The sequence below is a fragment of the Nematolebias whitei genome, chromosome 16 (genome assembly GCF_014905685.2).
Source record: "Nematolebias whitei isolate Nwh7 chromosome 16, NemWhi1, whole genome shotgun sequence".
NCBI classification, from domain to species: domain Eukaryota; kingdom Metazoa; phylum Chordata; class Actinopteri; order Cyprinodontiformes; family Rivulidae; genus Nematolebias; species Nematolebias whitei.
Genome location: NC_056513.1, coordinates 21,503,203 through 21,519,545, shown reverse-complemented (window position 1 = coordinate 21,519,545; position 16,343 = coordinate 21,503,203). Strand labels below are relative to the sequence as shown.

The following is a 16,343-nucleotide window of genomic DNA, read 5'->3' as shown; positions in this document are numbered from 1 at the left end:
CCCCCCCCCCCCCCCCCCCCCCACACACACACACACACACAAACTTCACTGTCTGACCCAAACTCTTCTCAGCTGAATTCAGTCCTGTGTGTTGTTCTGCTCCAATCTCCATTACCACTGCCTTTCAGGTGCTTCAATTCTCTGTTGTCCAGCTGAGGACAATCCATCCATCCATTTATTTTAGATAATAAATGTGTCTGTGTTTTCGGCATTTTGATTGCTGTTATTTTGACTAATTTTGAAACGTGATGTAAAATGAATAATACACATCAAACATTTCCATCATATATTTTTTACTATAAGTTGGTTTTTATTTATTATCTTTGAAACAGGAGTTCTGACACATTGGCAGTTGTGTGCGCTCTGTAGAGCTGTCTAGAGACGCTCCTCTGTAAATCATACTGACATACTGTCTGCAGGGCGCACAGCTGAGCGAGGTGAAGCTGTCACCCCACCCATGTCAAAAATTCCAGTAAATGCAATGGGTGGTTAGTGCTACGTTTTTGCTGGTTTGTGCCGTTAAAATGTTCGTGTGCTGCTTTGGTTTCTGAGACACATCTGTAGGTTGATGAAGATGGTTCATCTCTGCGGGACATGCGGTCAGCGTCTCTGCTGGCAGCAGCATGTGCGCGTGCTGGTGCGTCTGCTGCAGTAGTAATATCCACTCCACAGACATGGACAATATCCTCTCGTTGTAGTTTTAATAAATAGTCAAAATAAAAATGTGCGATGACATTGGACTTTTATGGGCGGAGATATGAGCTGCTGGATCTGAGCGAACAGTTGCCGGAACGCACACGGTGAAAATGAGGGAGTTCCCAGATTTTGTTCCGGCAGGATCTGGCTCAAATTAACCACTGACTTCAAGTAAATAGGGTTCACTGTCCAGGAAAATGGGGCATGTGGTGAAAAAGAGAGTCCAGGCAGGATGGAGTAGATGGCAAAAAGTTTCAGGATTGATTTGAGACAAAAGGGTGTCAGCAAAGGTCAAAGGAAAAGTTTACAAGACAGTGGTGAGACCAGCTATGTTGTATGGTCTAGAGACAGTGGCACTGACAAAAAAGACAAGAGAAAAAACTAGAAGTAGCAGAAATGACAATGTTGAGGTTCTACTTAGGAGTGACAAGGACTGGTAAGATTAGGAATGAGATCATCAGAGGTACAGCACAGGTTGAACAACTGGGAGATAAAGTTAGAGAGGCCAGAATGAGATGGTTTGGACATGTCCAGGGGAGCGACAGTGGGTATACTGGTAGAAGGATGTTAAAAATGACAGCTACCAGGAAAAATACAAAGAGGAGATATATGGATGCAGTTAGAGAGGACATGGAGGTAGTTGGAGTGAGGACAGAATGAGATGGAGGAGGATGACTCGCTGTGGTGACCCCTGAAGAGGAAAACGGCAAAAGAAAAGAAAAAAAGACTAGACTGACACCCTACACACCACACCACCCCCCACAACCCCCACCCACACACACACACACACACACATAATAGAACACACATATTGACAAACAAAAAAATAACTGCAGAGCATGCACAAACAAGCAAACAAGCACACAAAGAAACATCAAATCATGTGTTATGACAACCCTGGTCATGTCTTTGATGGAAATCATTTAATGTTTTAAGGTTTTCATAGGTTCAAAAGGTTCATGTGTTTTCACTAAAAAAAAGGATTTTTAGTGTTGTAGTAGTATAAACACATAGCTGCAGTACACTCTCAGATACTCACACCTCATTCCCAGAAACATATCTCCTGTCACACACACCTCGCTCGCTCTCAAACCTGCCGTGATGGAGATTAATGGCAGCGTTTAAAGCCTGCTGAGCTCCACCTGTCAAAGCCGGGGCCCCCAGGGCAGCTCTGGACTGTGCCTAGGAACAAGAGAGTGTCCTGAGGCAAGATCTATCAAGAAAACTCATGGCAGGCTGGATCTTTAGAGCCAGCCTCCATAGATGGACCACCATCACTGCACCATCCATCCAGGCTGACAGAAATACTGGACGGCACAGACTCAATAGCTGCTGTACAGAGGAGTGTGGGTTAGGAGGAACTGAAACATTCCTACTTGTGGATAGATAAAACAAGAGAGTGCATACCTACGTATAATTTAATAACTTGAATATAAATATTAAATTGAATAATGTATGTAGTTTTATTTAAAAAGTTAATAGAAATACACCTCCAATTGGAAAAAGTAATACATGGTCAATGTGCTTAAGGAAAAAATTGTGATCCTAAATGATAATGATGCAACTTTTCATTCTTGATTGTGCAGGAAGGCACTTTCTGTAGTTGAGAATTTGTCATGAAAAAAAAAAAAACAGCATAAGAGCAATTAAAACTACAAAAATTGTGTAAGGAACTGTACTTTTGTTTTTAACCCCATATACCACAGTTAACACTCCTGCTGTACTTAGATCAACATACCATACCATACCATTTTATTTATAGAGCACTTAAAACAGCTACAAGGCCAACCAAAGTGCTGTACAGACAGAACAACAGACAACACACAAAGCAATATACAAAATGAAGTAAATCAAAAATATAGACATAAAACGATGCAGATAATAAATATGATGACAAACCAGTGTGGAGCATGCAGGCTCAAAACACAAATCCTCTGGTGTTGAAAGCTACTGAATAGTAGTGAGTTTTTAAACAGGATTTGAAAACCGAGAGGGAGGGGGCCAGTCTGACAAGCAGCGGTAACTCGTTCCAAAGTCTTGGACCTGCTACACAGAAGGCCCTGTTACATCTGTGCTTAAGACGAGTTCCTGGAACTGTGAGGAGCAACTGGTCCACTGACCTCAGGGAACATGGTGGGACATACGGTTGTAGCAGATCAGAGAGATGGGGGGAGGGGGGGGGGGCGAAACTGTTCAGCGATTTGTAGACATACAGGAGTATTTTTAACTGGATTCGAAGGTGAACCGGTAGCCAGTGCAGTGAGGCCAAAACTAGTGTAATGTGCTCTCTTTTGCCTGTACTGGTTAACAATCGGGCTGCTGCATTCTGGACCAGTTGTGGTCGTGCAATGGAGGTCTGACTGATACCAAACAGGAGTGAATTGCAGTAATCAAGCCTAGATGTAATGAATGCATGTATTACTGTCTCCAGGTTATTTTTGGACAATATGGGCTTCAGTTTAGACAGCTGCCTCAGTTGGAAGAAGCATGATTTAACAACCATGTTTACATGATTGTTAAGTTTCAGGGAAGGGTCCATTATCACTTCCAGATTAGTGACTTTTTGTTTTTCTGACAGGGTTAGAGTGGAAAGGTCGATGCAGTGGTTTGCGATCGTGTCATTGGGAGGGAACAACATGAATTCAGACTTCTTTTCATTGAAACTTAAGAAGTTTAAAGCCATCCAGTCCCTGATGTCAGCCAGGTAGTGGAGCAGAGGTTGAATAGAGCATGTATCATTGTTGTCTTAGGCGAAAGAAAATTTGACAGTCGTCGGCTTAGAGGTGAAAGGGTATGTTGTGTTTCCGGAAAATAGCACCAAGTGGCAGCAGGTATAGAGAGAATAGGAGGGGACCCAGGATGGACCCCTGCGGAACCCCCCATTTAAGCTCTGTCGCTGCAGAACTAAAATCCTTGATGGAGACACAAAAGGATCCGTCAGTAAAGTAGGATCTGAATCAGTTGAGGGCTGACCCTGTGATGCCCACCCACTGCTCCAAAATGAGCCACAAGGCTTGTTTTACTTAAGCACAACAGGAACGTCAACCACCATTTTCAACAGAAAAATGCAAGCAGATGAAAAAAATCTACAGTGAATATGTTTATGATCATGCCAACCCTTAAATATTTGATGAAATGCTGCTTCAATTACTTAAATACTGAATAACTAGGTTTATTTTTCAGTGTGTAAGGTTCTGTCTTTTATCATGACAAGGAAGGGAAGGGACATTTGAGATTGTCATCATTGTATGTTCCCGTACAATGGCAAAATTAGTTCTCTGCATTCAGCACATCACACCTGATATACATCCATGTGGAGCAGTGGGCAGCTATGCACCTGGGGAGCAATTGACAAACACTCATCAGTAACAGTGATTGGCAAACTTTCATAACAAAACCACCTCAGAAAATATGCTCTGTAACCACCAGCATCATGCAAAATGTACATAAACAACTTTTACACAAGCTTTTTAATCATACCTGACATAAACAAGCAAACTGTCCACCTTGAATGTCAAACCGTAACCTAAAAGCCAGATCTGCTTCTTTATTCTAACTCTAACATCTCAATAAACATAACAGTGAAGGGACACACATTGAGATCTGATCAGCCTGAACTAGACTTTTCTTGGAATGATGGCCAAACCATTAAATTAACCCAAAATGAACCCAAGTTACTGAGCATGGATTTCAAAATTCTAGCAGCAAATCTAAAATGATTTCATCTAAAAAATTAAAAAATAAACCTAATAATAATAACAATGTTCACATTTTAAACATAAGGGCTGAAATCTTGACCGACATGCCTTGCCTTTGACCCCCTTGTCCAAACTGTTTCAGTTATTAGGCTGATTCATGGTGGACATTTTTTTCTGTCTCACAACGAAATAGACAATTGAGATAACTTGAATAAAATGTGGCTATTAGATGCTTTTTGTTGCTAGCGGGTCTTATATAAACTTCACTGATGCTACTTAAGTAAGTATTGACACATTAGATCTAAGATATATGCTAAATGAATGCTAAACAATACGCTAAAAGATCTAAGATATACGCTAAACACTAATAATGTAAAATAATACAGTATGTTAAACAACAGCCTGAAAATGGTTCCAGAACATGGTACAATTTTTAATTTCAGGCTTTGGGCAAGTTAAAAATGACCTCAAAGTATGTTGTTTGTTTCTTGAGAAATATTTCCAGAAGCTGGGTGGTTGTGACATATTGACAACTGAGGGTTGACAGCTGCCTTGACTTGTCAATCACTTCTATTACAGTATCAACAACATGCCGCCCACAGAGTGCTGCTTAATGCTGACTGTTTGCAAGACTCAGCATGGATGAAGAACAATAGCTCTTATTTCCTTACCCAGCATTGCTCTGTAATACATCCTAAATAATGCAGTTTTATAGCATTTTATTTTATTGAGGAGCAATTGCTGTAAACACTTTCTTCCCTAAAAAAAAAAAAAAAGTCTTATAGTAAAATGTACAGTTTGGGTAATAAAAAAAAATCATGTATTAACTTGACAGAATTTAATAAAACATGTCAGTTAAAACCACAACAAAATAGGAGTTTAGAACAAAGATAATACACTGGATGCCCTTTCTGACACAACCACAGACCATCGAGCTACCACAGCCCTCTGTGTGGAGCAGAGAGCTGCCATCTAGGGCAGCCAGGGGATATGCTCATAACTTTGACAGTTACAATAAACTGACTGCCTTTGATGCCCACACTTGAGTTAGATTTTAGAGGTCAAAGGACAATTGGTATTGCGATATTCAACCATATTATTCCAATTTTTACATTTATTTGTTTTTAATGTTGAGTGCAACAATAAAATGTATTTTCTTCTGCAGTCTCAACTGACAACAAATTTGGGATGCAAAAAAAAGTAGATTAGACCAATTCAAATTTGCTAGACTTTTTTTTTTCCTTAAAATTTGGACCGAAAATGTATTTGGCTTCATCATTTTTCATTATTGTTACTTTTAAAAAGCATATTTGTTTCTAAGTCTCTAGATTATTTACAGCTGACTGCATGTTTGTGACACAAAAGATGATGTGATAAAAATTTTTTTTAACAATAATTAACCTGATTACTTTAGTTATCTGATTACATTTTATTTGAGCTCTCAAGCCACTGAACCATTTACAGGAGCTTTAGATAAATTGGTGGTCTGTATCTTTATTTTGTACCAGTGGATTATTTTTGTAATCTGATTCCATGTAATTAGTTACCCTTCCAGTACACCCACTGGTCCTGGAATATCACTAACTGCAGCTTCAGATAAATAGTTTGTGTTGATGATGAGCACAGGAAATCTATTGGAACTGTTGGCTATTATCATTCATGTCAGTGTTGCAATGTGCTCTAATTATGAGGCAGTCTGCTCCACACACAGACATGCTTATATGAACATACAGGACAAAGCATTAAAATAAAGACATTTTCAAATAACCCAACACAAATTTTAGCAGAAGTTGAAAATGCCACTTATCATCCTTCATGTTTTGTAACACAAACACGTCAGAGGGATGACAAAACTGAACTAGTGCTTCAGTTGTATGTACAGTATCTGCAAATGATATGCGTCATGTTCTGAGCATCATGAGGAAATCACAGTCTGTGACGTATAATGTAAAAAGCTGGGTAAAACACAGAACGTCGGCCTGTGTGTTAAAGATAGCGCAGGATGCCTGAGGGTGTGTGACAGCAAACCAGAGCTGCTTGTGTTTCCCTCTTCCTTTCTTTCCCCTTCTTTTTTATGTTTCTCAACACATTTCAGTTGTCCCCCTTTCCCCCCTCATTCTCCTTTGCTCACCACACAGCTGTGTAGCAACTGTAGCTCTGAGGGCAATGCAAACATACTAAATCTCTCTTGGGCTCTTTTTTTTTTTTTTTTTTTACAATTTCTAATCTCTGGAGTCATGAAGCAAGCTTAGAATGATAAAAATAATGCTACTTTGCAGACAATACAGAATACTGCATTTAGTGAGTTGGTGTCGCTATAGTTGTTAAGATTAGTATCTGTTTTTTATGTCCAAAACTTGAACTGTGTATGCAGTGCTGTTTACTATGCCTGGCCATTTCCACAGGAAGACCACTTCAGGTATAAGCCTATTCAGCACTAATGTGTTGTAAATCAAATACTGGTACAAACTACTTCAAATGCATATGCTAATAGCAGAATGACACTGTTTTCAATTTTTCACACTTGTCTTTATGAAAAACACTGAATATGATTCATTGCTAGAGTAAATTTTATCAAGGTGACAACCAATTGCTAGTATGAAAGCAACATTCTCAGTAAGATGGATTTAGAAAAAACAAAACAAAAACAACAATAAAACATTTTCTGTTGAGATGGCTGCCACGCATGGCAAAAATCAATAAATGCGTCATAAAAATTCCATAAGTCATTGTCTTATTTTGGAAGCAATGGCTCTTCAGGTTTGAAAATGCTACTTTGCAAATCTTTTACTTTACTACCCGAGCTGCAATACTATTGCTAGCTTGTACATAATAATAATAATAAATAAATAATGTGTTGTGTGTTGTCATCATTGTACGTTCCCGCACAATAGCGAAATTGGCTCTCTGCATTTAACCCATCCACCCCCAGGTGGAGCAGTGGGCAGTCACAAACAAGCGAAAATTCAATGTGTTGTTGTAATTTTTTTGTCTTTCTTTGAAACAGTGCTACAGCTAACAGTGTTTCTGTTAGCATCCCAGTGAAAGTAATGCTGTTATTTTTTAGTCACCAAAGCCCACTTCCCATATTTATGTGATTGTTAAAAGACAATTAAAAAGTGAAGAACTGGAGCATATTGTCCTGTTCAAATATAGCATGAAAAGGCCAGCTAACACGATAAAGAGACAGAGAATGGTGACAATGAATGTAGAATTTGTTTTTGAAAATAGCTTACTGCTTATTGTAGGGTTTACGTTTAACCTGTCACAGAGTGCTTTGGTGTATGCACATTTTGTTTCTAAATAATGTGTTTGAACCCCTGTTTAACTTGCAAAGAATGAACTAAATAGAGCACATATAAAATAAAGGGTTTCATAGTGAAATTGGTAAGCATAAGTTGGTTAGTATAAAATTCTGGAGAAATTACTACAACTAAGACCAGAAAAAGATGACAGCATCTTGTATATTGTGTGGAAAAACGATGATAAATCAATGTCAGAGTTGCAAAACATTGTCATTTAGCAAATGTTTTCCTACAAAGAAACACCTAAAAGAGAAATTTGTATCTTTTTGATCAACTCAGATCAATGGACATCCTACTCAGTGCCCAACACAATGGTTCCCAACCCTGGTCCTCGAGGAACACCATTCTGCATGTTTTAATTGTTGAATGGGTGATTAACAGTCTTTAGCAGAACTTGAAGTAATTAAATCACTGAATCAGGTGTGTTGGAGCAGAGAAACAACTAAAACATGCAGGATGGTGTTCCTCAAGGACCGGTATTGGGAACCACTGCTCTAACATTAGAAAAGGAAAACCAAATGGAGTTAGACTGTGTGTACTGCCAGAGTTTTGAGAACACAGAACAGAAGTGACAGTCTTATTAATGTTTGTATTCTAAAGCTAGGGATGAATAACAGTGTGTGAAAGGATTACGCTGTACAGCAAGACAAATGAGATAAAGTAAGGTCAAAGAAGATTCTTGTCAAAATGTCAAATTGCAATAGGTGGATGAGTGAGTGCACAAATCCCCCACTACCTCACATATACACACATTACTTAGCAACAAGCAGAGGCTGCTCATGACGTTTGGCAAAACCAAAGCAAATTTTGAATATTTTATAATCAAAACTCAGAACGTGTCCGACACGGTGGCGCAGTTGACAAGTTGTCGACTCTCAGCTAGAATGTTGACCTCTGGGCCTTATGTGTGGCGTTTGCATGTTCTTTCAGTGCACGTATGACATGTCTCAGAGTACTCCGATTGTTCTTCCACAGACCAAAACATGCATGTTTGATAAGAGTAAATGTTCCCTCAGTGTGAGTGAGAGTGCGAATGGTTGTTTGTCTGGTTTGTCTCAGCGTGGCCCTGTGATCAGTTTGCAATCAGTCCATAGTGTACTCTGCTTCTCACCTCTGCAACCCAAAAAGGAGAAGCTAACGTTGAATTCCGATTGTGCAATTATTGCTTCGATAAGATTTGGACATTATTATACTCAGCACACAGCTTTTGTTGTCTTAGATGAAGAGTGAATAAATAAACTTTCCCACACAGAAAGAAAGGAGATCCAAATGGATTGTGGACCCGCTTTGAATGTTATCAGCCATTAAATGGTCGTTATTAGTTGTTATCATCCCCATAGGTAGCAATCAGACTGCCCCTCCTGTACCTCCTAATGGGTTTAAAGGTATGTTGTTAGCGTTGTTAGCGATGACAATAGGCTCCGTTTTTACCTTTGCTAGCGCTCATAATAGCTTCACCAGGTTAGGTTTAGAGTAAAGGATCTGGCAGTTAGGTTTAGGGTCTTGATTAGGTTTAGGCAAAAGGGTAAGGGGGTTAAGTTTAGGGTTGGTCCTCTGGGTCATGTGTAAGGTTAGGTTATGGAAAAGGGTTACATAAGCATACAAACTACAAAACTACAAAAAAGACACTTCCTGGTTTACCCCTGTGCGACGCTGCCTATTATCAGCGATAATAACGATAATAACGTGCCTTTAAACCTACTAGGAGGTAGGTGGAACAGTCTCACTGCTACATATGGGGATGACAACAACTAATAACGACCATTTAATGGACTGATAACATCCGAAGCCGCTCATTGTGGCAGAAAATCCTAAAAATGCAGTGAAGCTATGTCATCAGCTCCTTCTAATCAGGTGAATGCGTGGCCTCGTATCCTCTGATTCAGTCGGATGATGGACAGAGCAAGACTGGTGTGTGTGCGTATAATGTGTGAATATGTGTCTATGTAAGTGTGTCAATTTTTTGTTCACACATAAAGAGACATTTCACAGTTTTCCCATTGTACGATTACAAACACACTCACACTGCAACTCACATATGCTTTCTTTTCTCTCTTTTTCTCTCCTAATCAAACGGTTGCCTACACACTCATTTTATTTTCAGAGATGCTTATACTACTAATAAATCCATTTTTTTAATCTCAAGTTCTTGAGCTTTTACTCTTTTTTTTTTTCTTAAATTTGCTGCCACCATTTGCCATTTCTATAATACAAACTAGCTGTGAAGGTATGTATAGTCCTTCATTTTTCGCTTGTTTTGTTTTTGTTCAAGTTTTATAATAATTGGACCAAATTAGGTCGAACTAAAGCTGTGCTCCATCGGAAACAAGAGTTTCACTTTAAAATTGCTTCAGATATGAAACACTGTTACATGAAATATGATGGTAGTTTTTCTACACTGAGATTAGGCACTCACTGCATCGAGGCTGTTCAGGGTGATGTGGGAGCTGGTGCCTATTTTCGGGAGTACAGATGTGAGAGGTGGGGTAAACCTGTATCGCAAGTCCATTTCAAGACCATATAGAGACCATGAAACACACAGCCATTCACACTCTTTCTCACACCTAGTGCAAAGTTAGAGTTATCAGTTATCCTAAATGCATGTTTCAGGCCAGTAGGAGGAAACAAGAGTACTCAGAGAAAACAAACTTGTGCGCTGTAAGAGCATAAAGTCTCTACCCAGAAAAGCTGGAAGGTTATCCTGCAATCTTGTTGTGAGGTTAAACTCTAACCAGAGCATTAAGCAGGTAAAGACAAAAATGGATGGATGGATGGATGGATGGATAATGAGCTACAAATACCCAAAACATGTCTCTATCAGTTTGATATGACTTTCTTTTTCTTTAGATTAGTTTAACTTGCTGCTACACCCGCTACCTGACCCCGGATAAGCGGAAGAAAATGGATGGATGGATGGATGGATGGATGGATAGTTTAACTTGCAGTCTTGTACATTTAGCTAGAGTTGTGAAGATGCAGTTCAGCTGCACGCCAGATTGGTCTAAAGGTGTCCTGTAACTGTGAACTTAGTGGTCAGAGATGCTTTGAGTTGAAGTAGGAAAAAGAAAACTCAGAACACAGATATATAGATGGATAGATGGATAGATGGATAGATAGATAGATAGATAGATAGATAGATAGATAGATAGATAGATGGATAGATGGATAGATGGATAGATAGATAGATAGATAGATAGATAGATATGGACTACACGTATATAGTACCTTTGTATCTTATTGAGATACTCAAAGCGCTTTACAACACAATCTGTGTCCTCATTTACCCATTCATACAGAACTCTACTAGATCTGCACAAAGACTAATCAGTGCTTTATGACATTCATACACTGATGGAACACACATTGGAGGTATTGAGGGGTTTAGTGTCTTGCTCAGGGACACTGTGACTGCTGGTGGAGTCGAACCCACAACTCTTGCATTTGAGGATGCTACTCTAACCACTCAGCCACAGCTGTCCCAATAAGTCGATAGAAAGATGGTGTTATGTAGGCAAATGAATGCAGAATACATACGGAACAGTGGGCAAGTGAGTTTATGTGTAGGCATGTGAGCGCAAATGCAGTACTGTGTGTGTGTGTGTGTGTGGGCATGCAGGGATCGATCAGCTCGTGTGCCTGCGAGCATTGATGTGTTGGTGCATGTATATGTGGCTGCTTGTGTCTCTGTGGCTCACCTTCCAGGCAGCAAGTCCTCCAGAGGCCCGAGTGCGTCATCACCTCCTCGTTCTTTTTGCTGGTCTCGTTCTCATTGGTGCTCTTGATCTTGCAGACGCCGCGCGAGTACAACCAGTAGTCTGTGCCCACGGCGATGGTCATGAGGCTGAAGGCAGCAAAGGCCCCCACCGTGGTCAGCAGCATCTGAACCCCACGGTCAAACACGCCCATGTTGCCACATTCCACGAAAGGGGGACCCCCTTTCCTTTTGATATACAGGAAGTAAATATTTGTGAGTTTGCGTCGCCACGCCAGCTCGGAAAACGGGGGGTGGGCTGTGTCGGGCGGGCGGCGGTAGCGGGGGGCTGAAGGGGGGGCAGGGGAGTTAGGGGAACTCGGGGGAAATCGTATGGTTGGTTTTTGGGTGGGGCACTAGCAAATAGGTGAAAAAAACAAGATCAAGGTAAAGATTTAAGATGGCGTTTGGCTCGACAGACGAGTCAAACACACTTTGGCAACAACTATAGCACCCTAAGCCGTCGAGCTTTCTGAATTTGGAACTTGAAGCAGCGCTAAGTTGCCCTGCTCTGGGAAAAAAATAAACGCTGACCTAAAAACTCAGGCTTCCAGTGGATCCCACAAGAGACCTGGTCTGGGATCTGGGCCTACTTTATTGAGTTTGAAGGCCCCTAAATGTCAAACTCAGAGAAAGGCTGAGATCATGTGAAGATACCAGACTTTGTTCAGCTCTTTTTAACTTTCTGACTTGATTAAAGACATTACAATCACAGCTTTAATTATTATGAGATAACTTTTAATTCATCCCTCATGAACCCCTTTGCACAGCTTCCTGCTCACACACAGACAGACACACTTCCTGACCTAAACTTTCACATGCTTGTACATGGACAAACACCCGGATGCACACAGTTTGAATTAATTCATAGTGAATGAGATGAAGCAATGAGGTGGTGGGGGCGGAGTGCGGTTAAGGCTTACACAGTTGACTGCCTGGTTACTTTACCTCTTTACCCTCCCTCCATCTAAGCAAAAACAGAGCCCTGAGATGAAGGATGATACAATTCAGTGATGGGGTTAGGCTGCTTCTGTGAATTATTAAGGTTGATCTCTAACCTGAACTGAATTTTGGTTGGAAAGAGGGCGATGGAAGACAAGCAAAGATGGACAGGCAGAGTGCAGAACGTATTGAGAAAACTAGTACTGGATGTGCTAAAGGAAAAGAGAGAACAGATTCAAGCCAGCAGGTTCAAGCATGCATTCAAAATCAAGGACAGAAAGCTAAAAAAATGCTCAGTTTCAGCCGGCACCAAGACCGCCATCAGACCCACTCTTTGGATGATGGAGAATAAAAAAGGTGGTGGGGTAAAGGGTTGATAAGCTCCTCTCTCTTAAAACATTAAACTAAGATAGAAAATTAAAAAAAAGAAGGGGGAGAACTGCTTTGAAAAATCAAACTGCAGCCTGGTTAGTTTTCCTTTTTCCTAAAATTACGATCCCCAGTTTCCATATGTGGTCCCTAGACCTTTCTCTGGCAACAGCGGAAATCTGCTGTCAGGGGATGGTGGGGGCAGCGACGGAACAGCGTGGAGAGAGGGGCGCATCCAGGCGGAGAGGCCGAGCATCACCGGGGCACGGAGCCGGTCGCAGGAGGAGGACGACACGGAGGGATGGACGCAGCTTCCCGGAGCCTCGCGAGCTCTTCCTCCTGCATCCAAAGCGATCCTGGACGGCTACATTAACGGCCAACCGGCGCACAGCGAGCGCGCGCACACACGCAGCCACTTACTGTCATCACGTGAAGATGATCAGACATGATCAAAAAGCTGTGATGTTTTTTTTTTTTTTAATTATTATTATTATTTGTAAAGAAATGCCGGCAGGCGTGGATGGGAGGGTTTAAAGCCAAAAAGAAAAAAGAAAAAAAAAAAAAGATGCTCAAGTCGAGCAACACATCAATCCTCGGTTTCCTCGGTTTTCTTCTTCGCAGAGCTGAGATAGAAGTGGAGAAAAGAGAGGAGGAGGAGGAGGAGGAGGAGGAGGGGGTGGGTTATGGTTAGAAGCAAAGGATGAAAAAACAAAACAAAACAAAAAAAACAAAAAAAGCGACACAACCAAAGAGCTAAGGAAAGAGAGAGAGAGGGGGAGAGAGAGAGAGGTTTCGTGCGCAGCGGCAGCTTTACGCAAAAACAAGCGCGCCCCCTCCCCTCCCTCCCTCTCTCCCTAATAAACAAAATGTAATAGCTAATAATAATAATAATAATACTAAATGGACAGTTTCAAATCAGAGATGAAGTTCTGTGATACCACCCCCTTTCTGAACAAGTTTTCTGAGCTCATCCACTTGTTTGAGGAATCACTTCCTCGTTTGTTCCACGTCAAAGCGCTGAAAGTGTAACTTTTAATAATAATAAAAAAAAAATGCACAACAGCTGTAAAATAAAACATTTTAGTTAATTAATTCATAAAATACTAAACAATGTAGAATAAAGTGACACAAGCGCAATTAAAAAGGCTACAAGTTTTGTGATTCTTTAAACACAATATAATATATCGCTTACAACGTGATTTATTAGAGGCTCAGGACAACTTTATATTTTGGTCCCAAATGAAAAAACAAAGAGAAAAGATATTAGACTTCTTTAAATTGTGAACATTTGTCAGATATATTATTTTTGTTTGTGCAGGTTTGAGATTTTTCCTAAAAAAGCTGACACCAATTTAGATATACAATCTAAAGGGGTGGCTGTGGCTGAGTGGTTAGAGCAGTCATCATCCGATGCAAGAGTTGGGGGTTCGATTCCACCATCAGTGACATGCCCAAGTGTCCCTGGGCAAGACATTGAACCCCTCATTGCCTCTGATGTGTGACCCAGTGGTGCATGAGTGTGATAAAGCGCTGATTTGTCTTTGTAGATATAAAGTACTGAATGGGTAAATAAAGGCACCGATGGTGTTGTAAAGCACTTATATCTTGATAATATAGAACGGTGCTATAAGTACAGTCCATTTACCATTTACAATGCACAGTATCCAACACTGATCTCTGTTTTGTTGTTTGAAAATAGGATATGTGGGACAACATATCAGTATCATTTCAAAGCTGTACAATAAACTATAATAACAATAACAGTAAAAGTATACAATAAAATAAAAGGGTCATTTAGAGAAATGCTGTAAATTTTAAGGCTTCTACTTGAGGCCTGTCAGCTTCCCACCATCTTCATTAAAGCCCCAAACCAAAGCCCATCCCACCGGTTCACCTTTGACCTTGCTAATGTAGAGCAAATCCCTCAGATGTCTTTACAAGCCTATTGTCTTAAAACAGTTTATCTTAGTTGGTAAATTATGTTGCCATGAATCAGTTTATTAATTGCTGTACATGTGAGATAGACCATAACGGCTCCATTTTTTGAGCAGGAAAAAAAAAAAAAAAATATATATATATATATATATATAAAGAAAAGAAAAGCAACTGTTCAGAGCTCCTGTTAGTCTCACTTCAACAGCTCTGTATCTGAATCATAGCACTTCACCTCCTAATAGAAGACATTTTTTCTGACAGGGATCAATAAAGTGTCACCTTGTTATCAGAGATGTGTTATTATTTTCCATCCAGGCTGCTGTCGTGTATTTTAAATTCCAGAGAATGTGGGGAGAGAGAGACACAATTGACGAGAGTGGGGGGGAAAGCAGTGATTGTAAAACACCTGAGTGAGCAGTTAAGGGCTTGGAAGGCTTGAACAGAAGTAGATGAATTAGGCTGTAAAACCCACTGATCCATGCTCCATGTGTTTGATGCTGTCTTATGTTTCATATCCTTTAGAAAAGAACATGACTGTAATACTGTCACAACTGCTCAGATGTACTGTATTTCTCGGCTATTAAAAGAATCCACTTCATAGTAACACATGCAACAAGAAGTTTTGTACACTACTATTATTTTAACTGCATCTTTGCTGTAGTTTATTGTTATCATTGTCTATTGTTTTCTTGTCTGTACTTTATATGTTCTGTCTGGAACAGGTCCCTCTTTCAAATGAGTCCCCGTGGCTCAGTGAGGCTTAGCCTGTATAAATAAAGGTTGAATGAATGAAATTTTTTTTTTTTTTACAAAACTCAAATATTAGATTGAATATAATTTGAATTTATAATGTTTTGTGTGGCTGAAAAATCTATTTACACAACGATTTTGAAACTAAAGAAATGGCATTTCCTCTGAAAATCAAATATGAATGTCGTATGCTGGATGACTTAACTGCAATTTGTTACAGTTAAAACAAACAAACCAGAAGCTAAATATAGCAAATATGTAGCTAAATTATTTTATTTTCATTCAACCTTTATTTATACTTGTTAATCCTAAAGACTAAAAAAGGTAACGTTTAAAAAGGCTAAAGACTAAATGTAGCAAAAAACCAACCAAACAAACAAACAAACAAACAAACAAACAAAAAAAAGCTAAACCCTTAATGTAATAGGCCAAAAGTAGACTAGGGATACTCCGATCAGGATTTTTTTCTGTCTATCACTGATACTGATCACATGTATTGGCTGCAAACATTTTCTTCCATTCAACTGTTATTTATACAGGTTAATCCCATTGAGACTCGGGGACTCATTTACAAGAGTGACCTGAATTTAGTTAAGATTATTGCTAATACGTGATCTGGAAATCAGGAACCATAAAATTACCTTAATTTGGACAAAAACATGTTTTTATTTATACTTTTTCAAGACAAAAAATATAAAAACTTGCTGGCACAATACAGCAACTATTCAGTCAAAAGGACAACTGAAAAACATTTAAATTGACCTGCTGTCAGTAACAGATTCTAACAGATTGAAAAAATTAAGGCTCTCAACAGGCTAAATAGTGCAGCAAGTCAAATAAATCTCAAAAGGTTGCTTTTATATATATATATATATATATATATATATATATATATAT

At 39.6% G+C, this 16,343-nt stretch overlaps 1 protein-coding gene across 1 annotated transcript in view; it reads right to left on the bottom strand.

Moving 5' to 3' along the window:
* Positions 1 to 11,794, bottom strand: part of LOC119422421 (voltage-dependent calcium channel gamma-2 subunit) — a 92,178-nt gene extending 80,384 nt beyond the window's left edge. The window contains exon 1 of the mRNA XM_037689791.1: positions 11,395 to 11,794. Within this exon, the coding sequence (XP_037545719.1) occupies positions 11,395 to 11,605 (211 nt within the window). The 5' untranslated portion in view covers positions 11,606 to 11,794. The remainder of the gene's footprint in view (positions 1 to 11,394) is intronic.
* Between the last annotated feature and the right edge of the window lie 4,549 nt (positions 11,795 to 16,343).